We start from the raw sequence: 16,222 nt of genomic DNA on the forward strand, positions 1-16,222 counted from the left end.
TCTCAGTGTCATTCTTTAGCTCCAGAGGACAAATAATAAGGTTCTAAAATAGTTCTGATAGAGTATGTGGGAACAGCCTTTCATCCACGGGAATTACTTGAAATCGTACAATGTCTTAACGGGTCACAATTATTAAACCTCAGCAAAACTACATTGTCCTTCAAAAGGAAGCACAAAATGGCTTACAAATGAGGTGACATCTCTGTTTAACAGCCAAGGACAGCAGTGCAAAATAATTTGGGACGGGAAGCAAAGCCTACCTTATCCAATTGAAGAGTTCAGGGGAAGTCGAAATTGTCAGAATGCAATTATCCCCGCTGGAATTTGGGCAGCCCAGCATCTGACACTTCCAAGCAATGCCGTAGGCCTTTTTAATGAACATGAAGACTCCAGATTGGATTTCACCTCAATTCAAGGGATAAAACCTGAACTCTGAGAATATAGAGTGCAGAGATGTTAGTTAGTTCACTGCTATCAGGTTCAGAATTGCCCTCCTAGAGACCAATATGTCTAATGCCTTCATCCACAGAGGGAAACTGAGGCCTGGAGAACATCACATGATAAAGAAATGAGTTAGTAACTTTGCTTTTTTGTGCCACTAAGTCCCCAGTTTCCCCAATTCAATTTAACTCAACAACTATTTATTATCTCCTGCTCTGTCTCAGATCTTCCACTGAAGTCCTGGGAATTTAGAGATGAAAGATACCTGGTTTCTGCTTTCTAAAAGCTGCCACTGTGGGAAGAGGGACACAAGTAATTCTGTTGGAAGGCAGATGTGCCATGGGCTAGACTCAAGGACAAACTGGGCCATGGGAGTATGCCAGGGGGGAGTTCCTTCCAGGGAAGAATCTGGGAGAAGTTCCTGGAGGAAGCCTGCCTTCCTGGGCTTCCAAAATCCCCCCCTAACTTCCCCCTGGGTTTGCCCTCCTAATCGGAGTTTCTGCTCTGCCATTTTTTTAGACCCAACTTTTCTATAAAGCTTGTCTGGAATTCATTCTCTTGGGTTTTCTTAAATTTTGGTGTGGGGACAGGGATGGATTCAGGTTTTGTGGGACTTGAAGTATATACAACTTGGGGGACTCTTTAAGAAAGACTACAACGTGGGGCGCCTAAGGTGGCTCAGTTGGTTGAGCGGTTGAGTGGCTTCCTTCAGCTCAGGTCAGGATCTCAGTGTCCTGGGATAGAGCCCGCATTGGGTTCCCTGCTCAAAGGAGAGCCTGCTTCTCCCTCTGCCTCTGCTGCTCCCCCCAACCCCCCTATGCTCTCTCTCCCTCTCGCTCTATCTCAAGTAAATAAAAAAATCTTTAAAGAAAAAAAAGAAAGACTACAATGTTACAAACACAACCTCAGGTCCAAAAGGGAACGTTTATTTAGAATAAGAAAAAATATCACAAACAAATCATTGTAGCCTTGGGGGTTGGGTCTTTTTCTTCTTAGGTCTCTGTCAATTTGCCAGAAATGCTTACACAGGAATGCTTCCTAATTGCTACCTGGCTTCCATCCGCCACTATTCTACCTCCAGCCCTCTACAGTTCCTGGAAACTCCTGTCTCTCTCCAGGAGTCTGTGCACGTGAAGTGCTTTATTAGCTTCACAGTAAGCCTGACTTTGCCCAGGGAAATGACTGCCTCAAGGTCACGCAGTGAGGAACCTGGCCAATCCAGGACTAGAACCAGGTTGTTTGAGTGGAATGAGCACAGACTATGAAGTCACACAGACCTGGTTCCAATCTTGTCTCAGGCACTAATGAGCTGTGCACCTTTGCGCAAGTCAGTTCTCAGTTTCACCTTTCCCCTCTCTTAAGTGGAAATGAGATTAAGCACAAGGACAGGTAAGTATTCTAATTGCCTAGCACTATTCCTGACTAGAAACAATGCTCAGTAAGTGGTAACTGTTAGAAAGACTACTTCTTTTCCTTGGCAATGCCCTCTTCTTCCATGGCTAATAGAATTCCTAGAGTTTAGCAGGGCACACGGATGTCCTGACTCAAGTCCACATTTCCCCAGCCTGTATCTGTATCAGATAGATTTGGCCATGTGATTAAGTTGTGGCCAATGGAATATAAGCAAAACCAGTGTCCATTTTCTAGGAAGTGTCCTTAACGCCATTAAGCATTGCATACATTAATCTCTCTGGGTAGAACTAGAACTTTACAGGATACTGATTCCTTAAACTGATATGCCACAACTGGAAGGAGTCAATGATGGGATTTGGGTCCTGTGGCATCTCACCCAACTCCACTAACAGCTCTAGGTAGGATGATCTGGTTTTATCATTATAATCAGCAGCAGCATAGCATTCCTATTGCAGGAATGGTGGTTGCCATTTATAGTATGCTCCCTATCTGCATAGCAATATGATGTCCAATTAACACATTAAGTTTTCTCAAAAGCCCACACAGCAGGGGTGATTATCCTTATTTTACAGATGAGGAAACTGAGATCAGGGATTCCAAGTGACTGAAACAAAACAAGTGACCTGTCAATGGCAAGGTTTATCAAGATCCAAATCTCAGTCTTAAACCCAATCCCTTAAAATTGCCCCTACTTCTTCCCACAAAATGAGACCTGGTAAGAATGGGCTTGTACAGAGCTCATATAACAATAAGCATCCAGTAAGTCAGTTCAGAAATGTTTATTATATTTATTATTTTCATTATTATAATAAATAATCATTACTTATTATTATTGTAATAAGCTACCCCCGACCTCAGTGGCTTGCTCACATCAGCAACCGTATTATATCTGATGATTTTGTGACATAGGAGTTCAAGCAGGGATTGGCTAGGCAATTCTTTCATTCCTCATGGCATCGATCAGGGAACACTTGATGGCTTTCAGCTGGGGCTGGGCAGATCTGAAGGTTCCAGGACAGTTTCACTCACATGCACAGCATCTTGGCAGGGCAAAAAGGAAGGCTGGGCTCGGCTGGGCCCCTTTCCCTCTCCAGGGAGCTTCATGGATTTCACATGGTTTCTCCAGCAGGGTAGTTGGACTCTGACATGGTGGGCCAGGGCTCCAAGAGCAAGTGTTTCAAGAGACAGGAAGAGGAAGCTAAAAATCTCTTAAGTCCTGGACCCAGAAACTGTCACAGTGTTTTTGTCTTTTTGGTTTTTGTTTTTTGTTTTTTCATATTCTACTAGTCAAAACAGTCAGAGAGCCCCACCAGGATTTGAGGGAGGAGCACCTAGATCCCACCTCTTGATGGGAGAACCATCAAAGAATTTGCAGTCAACTTAAGTTGATTCCAATACTAAACATATTGAAAGAAATTTCACAGAAATAGGAAGGCAGATAATTTGGCTTTCTGGAAATATGTATTAGTTTGCTAAGAGTGCCATAACAAAACACCAGACTGGGTGGCTTTAACAACAGAAATTTACTTTCTTACAGTGCTGGAGGCTGGATATCCAAGATCAAGGGGCCAGCAGGGTTGGTTTCTTCAGATGCCTCTCTCTTTGGCCTGCAGATGGCCACTCTCTTGCTTTGTCTTCACATGGTCTTTCCTCCGTGCACACACATCCCTGGGGTCTCTCTCTTCTTATCATGACACCAGTCATATTTGATTAGAGCCCTATCCGTGCATCCTCATTTTAACTTAATCACCTCTTTAAGACCCTATCTCTAAATACAGTTACATTCTGAGATACTGAAGATTAGGAATTCAACATATGAATTGGGTGGAGGGGGGAATACAATTCAGCCCATAACAAATGTCAAATTTAATGCCATTATGTAAGTGGGAAAATTTGCCCAGATCAGATCATACAATCAGTAACAGAGTCAGAATGAGAGTTCTTTCCAGTGCAGTCCTTTTCCCAACACATCAGATGATTCCAAGACTTCTATTCTGCCTTACAGGAGGCAGGAAACAGAGACAGAGAAACCAAGAAAGGCCCAGTGTGGGGACCAGAGATTTCTCCTTTTCTCTTGAAATTTCAGGCTTCTCACAGTTGCCTCTATTCCAAGTCATTGGGTTCACGGACCTCTCAACAGACCTAGATCTCTGGCCTGCTCATTTCTTTGCCCATTTCTTGGCTGACATTTCTGATGTTCAGGTCACTATTTAGATTCTGAATCACAGTAATATTAGAGAATATGATGTCCTTGTTTCTCCCTTAACATAGATCTGTCAAGACTTTGGGAACATCTCCTCAGCGATTTGCAAACTCAGACCCATTCTGGGACTCTGAGTCATCGCATTAGTGCCCCCTAATTTGCAGTGTATACCCCATCTTTGATTTGTAGTTCTTGGATTTCAAGAATAACCTGCATCTTAGAAAGGAGTTGGCCTATGTTCTGTCTAGGCTTCTTCTAGGATGCATCTGCCACCTTCTAGGATGGAGGTGAAGGAAGGGGAGACTTCAGATGTGGTTTATGCCTTCCTGGAACATAAGACAATTGATATTCAATGCTCTTCTTCCAGTCTCACCTTGCATTCCAATCTATGTTTCTGTGTGGTATGAGGTTAGAAAACAAGTGTTCACAGAGATAAAAGGGAAAGTTTAATTCCAACTCATGTAACAAAATTATATTAAGGTTCAATTTCTACCAGCCATGTGGGGGATGGGGTGGGGGCAGTATAGTTAATTGAGACTGGCTTGTTGCAATAATCTAACACACATTAGACAGCAATAAATCAATCACAGATATATTAAGGGAGGGAGAAGGCAAGGAGGGGGTAAATGTAGCCTTAAAATCTTTAGCTTTGGAATCTGAAAATCTTGAGTTTTAATCCCTACCCTACCATTTACAAGCTGTTTGACTTTGGGAAAGTTAGTTCACCTCTCCATAACTTGTTTATAAAAGTCACATCATTGAGAGGATTAACAAGAATGTAGGTAATGTCCTGAACACAGTGTCTGGCACAGAGTTAGTGCCCAACAGATGGTAGCTATCATTTTAACCTGTCTCCCAGCGTGGCTGTAACAATTAAATGACCAGACTCTCAATCTTCCCCACCCCTCCCCTACACCGTAAATCTGCCTTTCCTTCAATGTTCCCCACTCAGTAAATGATTTCTTCAAACATGCCATTGCTCATGCCAGAACTCTTTGTGATTTACCTTCCAAATATATCTCATATCTATCCACTTTCTAATTGTAAGCCTCTATCTGTAATAGACTCTCACCTGGGCTCTATACCTAGACCCTTCTGATCCAGTCTTCACAGGGCATCCAGATTAATCATTTTAAAAAATAAAGGTAATCATGTAACTTCTTCCATTTAATGGTTTCCCAAAGCCCTGAGGATAAAAATCCAAAATGTTCCACAGGCTTTGCATGGTCTAACCCAACTGCTCACTTCTCCAAACTCCTCTTGCACTCTTCCCTTCCTCCTTCACTATGCCCCAGTTGCATTGCCCTTTTTGGTACCAAGTTATACAATTTAACATTTTTCCCACCTCTGGTGGTTTTAAAATATGTTATAAATTTCTTTGACAATCCTCTATTTAATAGGTGACTTCTAATTTCCTTCTCCTTGCACATAGGCCAGACTTACTGACTCACTTCTAACACATAGAATGTGGCAGAAGTGAAGCTCTATGATTTCTGAGGCTAGGTTATAAAAAGGATAGCTTCTGCCTGGCTCTCTATTTCTTGGATTGCTTGCTCGAGGGGAAGCCAGTTGCCATATCATAAGGACACTCAAGCAGCTTGTGGAGAGGGCCACGTGGGGAGGAATTCCACCAACACATAGCAACAATTTTCTGTGTATGTGAATAGCTTCTCTATCAAATCTTCAGATGATTACAGCCTTAGTTGAAATCTTGACTGCAGCATCACAAGAGATCTGCCCTACCCTGCCCCTCAAGCCAGAACTTCCCAGCTAAGTATTCCTGACCCACAGAAAATATGGGTGTAATAAATGTTTATTTTCATGCTAAACTACTAAGTTTTGGAGTGATTTGTTACATAACAGTAACCACCTAAAACATCCCCTCAGAACTCCACAGAGGTTACTTTCTCTTCTTGCAACACTCATTCCTCCTCTGTTCCTCAGGCTAACCCTTACTGGGGATGCAGAGGAGGGCAGGGTTGTATGAAAGTGGGGATAGGCAATCCTTTGTTGTCTTGATGGAGGGAGAGTCAGTTAGAGATAATCACATGCATATGAGCATTATACAGGTCTAAGGAGAAGCTGGAGAGAAATGCCTCCCTCTCTTACCTGCTTCCCTGAATTATTGACCACTCACAGCCACCTGAGACCACTTAAAGCAGTGGACCTAGAACAATTCCTGCCAAGGGCTGTCTAATTGAAAAGATACAGAGCTGAAAATGAATTTTGACAGAAAACTAGAATTCTGAGTTAACTCATGGTATGACGGTTATTTTCCAGATAGTTCATTGGGGAATTTTCAAAGTTTCTGGAAAGTGTACATTTTCTAATACCAAACGGACAAAATTGCATGATTATCCACTCTAAAAGCTCTATATTTTCCTGCTGTAAAATGATGGGGTTGACCAGAGTAACCTGCAAGTCCTTCCATCTCTGAGCTTCGGGGATCAGACGAAGGTGTTAGGATCTCATATGCAAAGTCATGGACAATGCTTTTTCTATGAACTAAAGAAAAAAAAAAGAATGTTTTCTAGGATTGATGAAGAGGAAAAAGTAACTTAGAGGAAGAGTCCTGCCTGTTGTAACTGATTATTTACATTTCTTTGCTGAACTGATGGAAAAAGTTCCATTTTGGGGATGAAGAGCAAGCAGAAATGTGATGTGTTACAGAAGCAGAGTCCTTGAGCCTGGGGAATGCTGGTAAAGTTCACCATGTGTTATGAGTAAGGACTTCTACAGGATTAATAAATGCCTATTTTTAAATGCTTTCAATGAAGAAATAGATAACGTCCCCATTGTCTCCTCATTTTCTATCTCTCACTTAATTCCTGGTTGAAATCCATTGTTTATCCCTCCTTTTGTGACTAGTGAAATTTTGCCAGTAGGAATACTGCTAACTGAGGGCCTTTAGAAAAGCTAGAGCCGTTCTTCTAGCCTTCATTCTGTGCCAGAATCTTTCTACTCCTGTTTCCATAAGGCACTCTTGTCGCATCCTATTACTTCCACTACTTTTAGAATGATATCACCTCAGTGAGGTACCATCTTTTCTCTCCTTACAAAGAAAACAGACCTAGTTTCTTTAACCTTTCAGCAGAAGCAAATTCCCCAAATCCCTCTGTCATTCTGGTTGCCTTCTGCTTTGCCTTCTCTAGTTCCAAAATATCCTATTTATAGAAAGAAACCCAGAATGAGCTAAGGACTTACAATATGACCTAACCAATCCTCTTTACATGACTAGAATAATTTTCCTGACTTCTTTTCAGTTTTGCAATGTGCCCAGTATATTCCAAGCCAATTCACTTTCCTTTTATTTTAATGTATATAAAAAGACAAACATTTAAACTATGGCCAATGGTATTTATAATAAGAGGTTGATGTTCATTGTGTTCAGGAACTTTCTAGAATTAATGGGTTCAAGAGCAAGTTAGAGTGTGTGGTTGGTGTAATATTAGGGTTAAAAAAAGAGGTCTATTACTTGAATTATTTTTCGTTATTTGGCATTCACTTCAGTTAATAAAGTGATTAGCTAGGTTTCAACAAAGACTGTAATCCAAATGATGCAATGGGTTGGAGCAACATGTGCAAAGTGTGCTCCAACCCCATCACCTGGGAATTTGTCATGCTAGACTCAGAATCTGCTTTTTTAAAAAGCTACCCAGGTAGGGTGCCTGGCTGGGTCAGTCAATAGCACATGTGACTCTTAATCTCAGGGTTGTGAGTTCAAACCCCACGATGGGGGTAGAGTTTACTTTTTAAAAAAAAAAAAAGCTACCCAAGAAATCCATGTGCCCATTAAATTAGCACTTGAGAAAGTTTCCCTCCAGATGTTTTGGGCAGATTAAATCTCAAATATACCCTGTTAGGCCCCACCACAATATAGACTCTTACTTTTATGAGTTTTAAGTTGCCTTTTCGTGATCCTAAGTTATGCGACTCCTTGGGATTTGCTTTCTCATTTTATTCAATTTCTAATATTTTCTTACATTTAGCTAAGTATATTTTCTTCCAAGCCCTGACCTGACATGTTCTTGACCTATCTTATTTTGATCAGCTTTTCACATGAACAACGTCACTTCTCCCCTACTTGCCACCCATACTTCCTCTTATTCATCTCTTGTCTGTAAGATGGTTTGGAAAGAGTCATTCAGTTCTTCCTCAAAATCCCATGTGGTCTTGCTTCAGCCTCATTATGTGGTTGTCTGGTTTTCCTGAAATTGAGTTAGGTCATGATCAGATCTTTTGTCTCATGCTTACTTGTCAGGCTCAGGAATGCACCAGGGTTATTGCAACTAAACCATAACTTTTCCAAGGCTTTCTCTTGCTTGCTTCTTTTTGATGCTCTGATTGTTTCCTTTCTATCTAAACTCGGTTTGTAACTGGAAGATTCCTTGGGTTCTTTTTAAATATGAGCTCAACATCAGGTTCTTGGCAATCATTGCCTATTCTTGTTTTCAGAAAGCTTTCCAAATTGTGCATTGTGATTCTTTGCCTCTTCTTCTATTGCTTGTGGAAAACCATTAAAAATCAGGAAGTGACTAAGGGATCCAATCTTTCTTCGTACCTGGTCAGAATCACTTCTTATATCATAAACAGAACTCTTTTGCTGGTTTTTTTTTCGTAGTTTTTGTTTTTTTAGACTCCAGCAATTATGTCACCATCTGAAGCTTCTCTATGAACACTCTTCTTCATTGGTTATAACAAGTGATCCTTAGGCAATGACTCCTGACATCGGGGCAATGATTAGTCAAACACTCTTCCACTGTGTCATCCTCACCTAACTCCCCAACTCTTCATGGATTAGATCTTGGGTTTATTTGACTCTGAGATTCATTAGGATAGGAATTATTAATATATGGATCACCAGCTCCTAGGAAGTGGCAGGCATAGAATAAGTACTGAAGGGGAAGAAGAAGTAGGAATAAGAGAGAAGAAAGGAACTAACCCATCAAACACAAGGTGAGATGGAACACTTGGCAATTAATTACAATCAAATAGATTTGAAAAGAAAAGTTGGAAAGAAAGAATGGAAGTACTGTCTCATCACTTCTGCCTTGATAGGGGAGAAGGAGTACCCAAACCATCCTTTTTAATACGACATACTGAATTTCCTTTTAGAAGTCAAGAGAGTAGGCTTTGTCTCAAGAGATATTCCAAGCATCTGTTAATTCCTTAAGAAAAAAGAATGCTCTTCCATTTCTGATTGCATAGACTCCTGTTTTGTTACCTCTCTCCTACTAATCCTAAGACTCTTCACACATCTTCTTAATGATATTCTTGTGCCTCCTAGTCTAGATAAGTCCCTTCTTATTAATTTTTATACTCATCTTCATAAAGTTACAGTCAGAGAACAAATTTTACAACTATGGCTTTGGCAGAACACTGCATGTGAACATTAGAGAATTCACCTATCAGGAACACAATATTCATGGTTTCAAAGCAAAAATCCTTTCTTCTAGGTTATGTTAATACATCTTGCTTTAAATCTGGCTACACTGTTAAGCAGTGATCTTTAAGGAACAAGATTTGTTTACTGTTCAGTTTGAAATGTTCTTACCATTACTAAAAATGAATGGGGTCAGATGAACCTAGAGAAGTGTGATATTCATACCACAGCTGAGTCGGGTTGTGTGGAGAAAATGAGATGACCTCAGGAATAAGTGCTCCCGAGATGAAAACTGTGGCAGGTACAGTGCTTGGCATATGTCTTAACAAATGGAATGACTGCAATCTTTGCTTATATTAAACACTGGATTTCTGCAGATGGAAAAAAAAAATATGTAAGTGAGTGGAGAGAAGAGAAAAAAAGGTGGACATCAGATTGTACTCCAAGAAAAGAGAATTCTCCATGAGGAACCAAGAGCAGAAATAAAAAATACTGTATGTTAAACACCATCTCTTCATTCCTCTCTCCAACTCTCTATAATAACTCACATTATATAGCAGCTCTTATCCCTCATCTTGATCCATGATTTGTAGGTTTTAGTAATGACTCCAAGAAAGAAAGGCAATGGTCAAAAATATTCCTTGGAAAATATTTTCAGTACAATTATGTGTTGTCTAAATCATTTCAAACTAATTGATCATTCATGTTTTGAATCCCCGGGCACCCAGCTAACGATTCAGGGTACCCTACTATAAAATATGGCACTAGTTTTCAGAATAAAGATCCATCAGAGAAATATCTGATAGTCTCTATACAAACTACAGACTGTTGACAAAGAAGTCAAATAAATATATAACATGGATGACAATGGGAATAATTATGTTCATATAGTGATTGTCTTTCTGTGTTATTTCAAGATTTCAGATCTGTAATGGAGTCACTCAATAGGCAGGGAAACTTAATTATAGCTTTATGAATTGCATTCTCAGGAAACCAGTTTTGTCCACAAAACCTGTACCCCAAGACCTCTGAGGATGGTATGTGCCCGCTGTCCCAGTCTTAGGGCAGCATCTGCTGGCTAATTCATGGATCGACAAAGAGTGGCAGTTTGTGGACAATCTGAGCAGTCCTTTTAGTTGGAGGGAACTCTTGCTTTGATGATTGTGAGGGTGTCTGGCACCCTTTTATCATGACCTACCTCAGGTGTCCAGGAGCTTGGCAAATCTAGAACTGTACCGAATGAGGTCTAGGAAGCATCTGTATATTCGTACCTTGGCTGAAGCCTATGATAAACTGAGTTGGCTCTGGAAGCATCTCTAGAGGGATATCAACTCAACACTGGACTTACATATAGTAATAATAACCCGGTGCCAATGGGAATTCCAATGAACAGAAGTCCATATACAGAATTAGGAAGTAAAGCTTGTTTTCCAAGAGGAAGGAAGGCATTTCTGGGGTAGGAGGGGGAGGGGAGTAGAACCTTGAAGCAGCCACAGAATGCTAATGTTCTGTTGCCTCTAATCCTATCGTGTAACTGAGGTTTTTACACACAAGGGAGCACGAATGACATTCAAATACAGTACTTTTGACTGGCATAAAGAAAGTGCAGATTGGAAAAGGCTGGGTGGTCTGAAACTTAAGAGCTATCCACTGTCTTCGGCAGCATCTCTCTGCCTCATCCCTGCAGTCAATAGCGCCGCGGCCAGGGCCGGTGACGACGTTGATGGGCTCCCCTTTGTGGGAACTCTAGGTGGAAAGTAAAATTATGGTGTTGGTGCCAAAACGACGAAACCCGAAATCCTTCTGGGTACTTCCCGGGGCACTTGCGCTCCTCAGAGCGCCATCTCCATAACAACTGGTTTACATTCCTCCTCGGTTCTTCTGCTCGGCTCGCAGGCACGGGCTGGGGGAAGGCAAAGGGCAGCTTCAGTGGAAAGATACCTTGGGTTAGCGCCTCCCTAGGCTGGGGGAACGTCGCCAAAGATCGAGTTATAGCTTGTTGCCTGAGATTTCCCGAGTTCTCCCCCAGTCTTCAGAGAGCGGGGTCCCTCTACCACCTCTCCCGCCTTTACCTTTTATTTTAAACGCGGTTGGGGTTGGGGGGAGGGTGAGGAAGTGGAAAGGTGGTCTGTTTTATTGTGCCTTTTTCCCTTCTTCTCCTTGAAGTTCATCCTTTCCTTTCTAAGTTACTTTCCGCCGACACGTGACCTCTCCACTTCCCAGCCTGCGCAGCCACTGGTGAGGAAGCGCGGGTCTAAACCGCGGGGCTTCCTGGGAGAGACCCCTCCCACTGCTTGCAATCCCAGCCCAGGCTCATCTGGCGCGTGGCTCAGCTTCCCCGCTGCGCTCACCCCAGCACCCGGTGGGCCTAGGGGCCCCCCGGACGATGCGGAAGCGACTCTGGGGAGGAAGCACCAAGCGGACGCGGAGCGCCGAGACGCTGCGGTGGCACCCCTCTCTGCCTTTGCCCGCGGCTCTACAGTCCGCGGCGCGCCAGGCCGACCTAGCTGCGCACCGGGGCTGTTAACTCACATTTGAGAAGCCATAACCTATTAGAGCAAACGCAGTTATAACTTCATTCAACTCAGCCGCTCGAGAGCTCGGTTTACACAGGTTCCTGTGGGCAACTAGTGGCTCGCCCCGGTGCCTCTCGCCTAGTCATCAGTCCCTAAGAGGGAAAGGAAAAGTTGTCGGGCTGATGCGCGCTTCGACGCATGCAGTTGTTCCCAAGGACAAGTCACTCACCCACAGCCCCCGCCGCCTAGCCCCCCAACCCCCCACTTGATCATCACTCACGATCTCATCAGCAGGAGACCCTTAGTCATGATGGGGAAGGGGGAGGGGCACGAACTTTTCTAAGAAGTTTCCTTTCTACCAAGGGAGTCACAGTGAGTTGGTCACGTAAACAGCACGGAGAGTCGTTGTTGCCGCCCCATCGCCTCCCCTCCCCCTGCGCTCTTCTGGTATTATTATTAAAGCGGTAGCTTGCTGGCGCTGATAAGCAACAAGTTCCCCAGCGGTCTTCCCGCCCTATCCTGACAAGGCGAAGGTTTTCTTACCTGGCGACAGGGAAATCTCCCGAGCCGAGCTCAGCTTTGCCAGAGCCCCAGGTGTGACCTGAGCAGTGGGCAAGGGAGCGGTGTGCAGGCTGGATTATTTTTATGAGGGTACCCTGAAACTCCTCACTTTCCCCGGGAACTTTCTGTGCCAGGACCCAGTGACGGGCGGTTGGGAGGAAGCCCCAGGAACCACCCGCTATTTAGCAGGGCAGTTGGGCAGTCATTGGTAACCTCGCTCATTCATTAGAATTACGTTAGAACTCAAGAGAAAACGTGTCTCTCGGAGTGAGGGCGTTTGCGTAAATCTATAGGTTTTTCAACATCGATGCCAGTTGCTTTGTCTTCTGTAGTCGCCAAGGTGGTTGAGAGTTTAAGCTTGCGGATATTGCAAAGGGTTATTAGATTCATAAGTCACACCAAGTGGTGGGCGATCCACTGAGCAAAGCCGAACTTCTCACATGATGACTTCAAACAAGACACATTACCTTCCAGCATCTGTTGGGGAGACGGGATTTTAAGACACTTGAGTCTCCAGGACAGCAAAGGCACAATGGTGAGTAGCAATAAACCCTGCATTATAATTGAAAAATCTTGACATGTTGCTTAACAACGGGCATATCACAGCTCTTCCTGGCACTTCACACGCCAAAGAACAGCAGCTACTCAGGCCAGGAGAATCGGGTTTTTACATAGTGCAACTTTAATTGGAATCATTTGAGATTTAACACAGCAATGTGGAACTGCGTGGAACAAACTTGGAGCTGGAGGGGGGGGTGTGTTATATTGGCTGTTCAAGGCTGATGCTTCTCTCCCAGCCTTCTTGCATTCCATTCTTTTCCTCTATGTGTGTGGTGTATGAGCATATTCTATGATTTATATGTGGGCATGTAATTGACATTCACAGGGGGGTTAATTTCCATCTAAAAACAATAATGCTATTAGAGGTTGGGGTTAGGGGGTAGAGGGGGGTAAGGATGGGGTAGAGACTGGGAGTTTGGGTGCGGATGGGGGTGGGGTAGGTGGGGGAGAAATAAGTCAGAAGTGCATATCACCGGTAATGAAATGGGAAATCCTCTCATAGAAGAAAAGGGTCTCATCAACATGTGATCAACTATTAACAGGATGGCTTTGGCAAAGCCATCCACACGTGACAAAACGTAAGGAAGTGGAAGAAACCGTCTAGAGCAATATCAAGTATCACTGAATTAGAGATTTTTTAGCCTTTTCCTCCTGCTGCGCCGGGTGTGTAATTGGGCGATCGGAGTCCATTCAGCACCTTGGACAGAGCCAACGGATTTGTCCGAGGTGGTGGTACCCTAGGTAGCCGTCTTAGCCCCGCAGTAAAGCCAGCTCCGTGTCGCCCTTAAGAAGCGTCTTTTCTGAGGTTCGGCTCACACCGAGATCGGGCTGGAGAGAGTCAGATTTTGGAGCGGAGCGTTTGGAAAGCGAGCCCCAGTTTGGTCCCCTCATTGAGCTCGCTGAAGTTGGCTTCCTAGCGGTGTAGGCTGGAATAGACACTTGGCAAGCTCCGGGTTGGTATACTGGGTTAACTTTGGGAAATGCAAGTGTTTATCTCCAGGATCTAGCCACCGGGGTGGTGTAAGCCGCAAAGAAGGTAAGCATCGGGGCGGGGACCCCCTGCAACCCCAATTCTTGAGCTATTTTGATACTCGATCTTCCCGAGAGGACTTGTGGTGAAGGGGAGGAGGTAGAAGGAGAGCATGAGAGGGGGGTTGTTTCCTGGTATTTGCCCAGTTTGGATTGCCCTAGGTGAGAGCCTTGGGGTAAAGCGAGAAGGGGGGGGGGGGGGGAAGAAATAAAAAAAATGCTCAGTCTTCCTGCGGATATAATGAGTTTAGTTAACTTGGACCTGCATATGTCTGATTCAAATGTAAGATTTCTCTTTTTCTCCCCTTCACCTCCTTCTTTTCCGTTCTCTTTGCCGGTGTGTGTGTGTGTGTGTGTGTACAGTAGATTCATTACTAATTATGAAGCTTTTCCACAACATTCGATTTCCTAAATTTTGACTTTGTACCATTTAGAATCAGGCGGTGGAGGTGGTGTACGGTGAGGAAAGGGGAGGTGGAGGTTGGGGAGAGGGTAGGAGGTAACGCTAAATCTCCAACACAAAATGAATCAAGGTAATTTCAGCTCTTCTAGTGAGAAGGATTCATTCTCTATGTATCTCTCCCCCCTCCCTTCCTCTCTCTCCCCCTCCCTCCCTCCTTCCCGCCCCCCCTCCTTCTACCCCGCCCCCTCCTCCTGCCTCCATCCCTCCCTCATTCTATCTCTTCCCCTCCGTCGCCCTCGCGCCTCGCTGGATGTTTCTTTCTGTGTGTGTGTGGTTTTTTTTCCCCCCTCCCTCCCCACGAGTTTCGGGCGCTGGCTTAGAGGGCTCCCGCTTTCTCAAGGAAAGGGGAGCCGCCGAGACCGCGCTCCGCTCCCCCGCCGGGCCGGATGCCTCACTGAGCCCAGGTCCGAGTCAGTCGGGGTAACTAAGAAAAGGGGGGCCTCTGCTTGGGAGAAGGTCCTTTCCGGGCCGAAGAGCCAGGGAGCGGGCTGGGGGAAGGGGTCTGGGCGGCTGGAGGCGGTGGAGAAGAACACTCGCAGATCCGCTCGGCGGCTGGACAGAGCCACCAATCAGCTGGGGCTCAGAGTGCCCAGCTACCGCGAGGTTGCACCCGGAGGCGCGGGTGGAGGGCGGCCGGCTCGCCGCGGGCCCGCGGCAGCCGGCGGGGTGGGCCGGGAGGCGGGGAAGATCGATGCTGCTCAGAGCCTCCTTGCCTTCCGTTCCACCTCCCCCGCCTCCGCCCCGGGGGGCACCCAGAGCGGCCAGACCCGGCGGCAGCACTGTCCTCCGGCCTTTCCTCTGGGAGCCCAGGGAGTTGCGCGCCCTAGCGCGGGGCCACCACCCTTTCCACACTCCTACAAACCTCAACCCACCCCCTTCCCGGACCCTTTGTTCCGGCCGCCGAGCCAAACCCAATGGCAGTTTTCGCCCCAGGGTTTGGGCGTTCTGGACTCCTCCTTCGCGGATCAGCCCTTCTTAATTAAGAGTCGGGGGCTTGGGGTGGGGGCGGGGGTAGCGTAGAGGAAAACCTATTTCCGAAACTCAAGACTCGACTGTTCTAGCGAACGAAAGAATCCCAACTTTGCTCAGGTGGAAGGGACGGATTCATAGGCAACGCGAGAATATTGTGGAGATTTAGAAGGAAAAAAAAAAAAAAAAAACGGCACCAGGATCAGATGACGGTGATAGGCTGCTCTGCACACAAAGGGAGCGTAGGGCAGGGTTTACGGAGCAAGTCTGCAGCAGCGAATGGGGCACAGATTGTTCCGAGATCCAGTCGTTTTCTCAGTCAGATCTACGCGAAAGGAGGAGAGGGGAGGGGCAGGGAGGGGAGCGAGGCGGGAGGGGCTGGTCTTGGGGGCGGGGGGATTTCTGATCAGTCTGATGCAATTCCAAGCGTGCTGCAAAGGAACTCCAAGGAGTCCGCATCACCACCGCCACCCACCCTTCCCAGATGGTGCTGTTTTAAATACGGATCTGCAGGGCTGAACGCAGAACTGGGAGATTTATTGCAAAATCCCGAGAAGGGAGGGGGGAACTGGGAATGGATGGGCAGAATTTAAAGGTGCAACGCTTGCTTTTCCCCAATCAAGCGGCAACCGGTCGGATTTTTTTTTTTTCCTGTCTGCCTGTCTGGATTCTAATTCACCAAG

General features: G+C 45.1%; 1 protein-coding gene across 3 annotated transcripts in view; it reads left to right on the plus strand.

Moving 5' to 3' along the window:
- The first annotated feature begins 12,995 nt into the window (after window positions 1–12,995).
- BDNF (brain derived neurotrophic factor) overlaps window positions 12,996–16,222 on the plus strand; it is a 58,182-nt gene continuing 54,955 nt past the window's right edge. The window contains exon 1 of one of the 3 annotated variants that reach the window (XM_073904910.1): window positions 12,996–13,052. In XM_073904910.1, coding sequence (XP_073761011.1) covers window positions 13,050–13,052 — 3 coding nt within the window. In that variant the 5' untranslated portion in view covers window positions 12,996–13,049. Of the gene's footprint in view, window positions 13,053–13,756; window positions 14,115–16,222 lie in introns of those variants that run through there. The other 2 variants (XM_073904913.1, XM_073904912.1) reach the window with 2 other exon arrangements.

The sequence above is a fragment of the Callorhinus ursinus genome, unplaced genomic scaffold, assembly GCF_003265705.2.
Source record: "Callorhinus ursinus isolate GAN/ISIS: 27379988/994484 unplaced genomic scaffold, GSC_fseal_2.0 scaffold21, whole genome shotgun sequence".
Classification (NCBI taxonomy): Eukaryota; Metazoa; Chordata; class Mammalia; order Carnivora; family Otariidae; genus Callorhinus; species Callorhinus ursinus.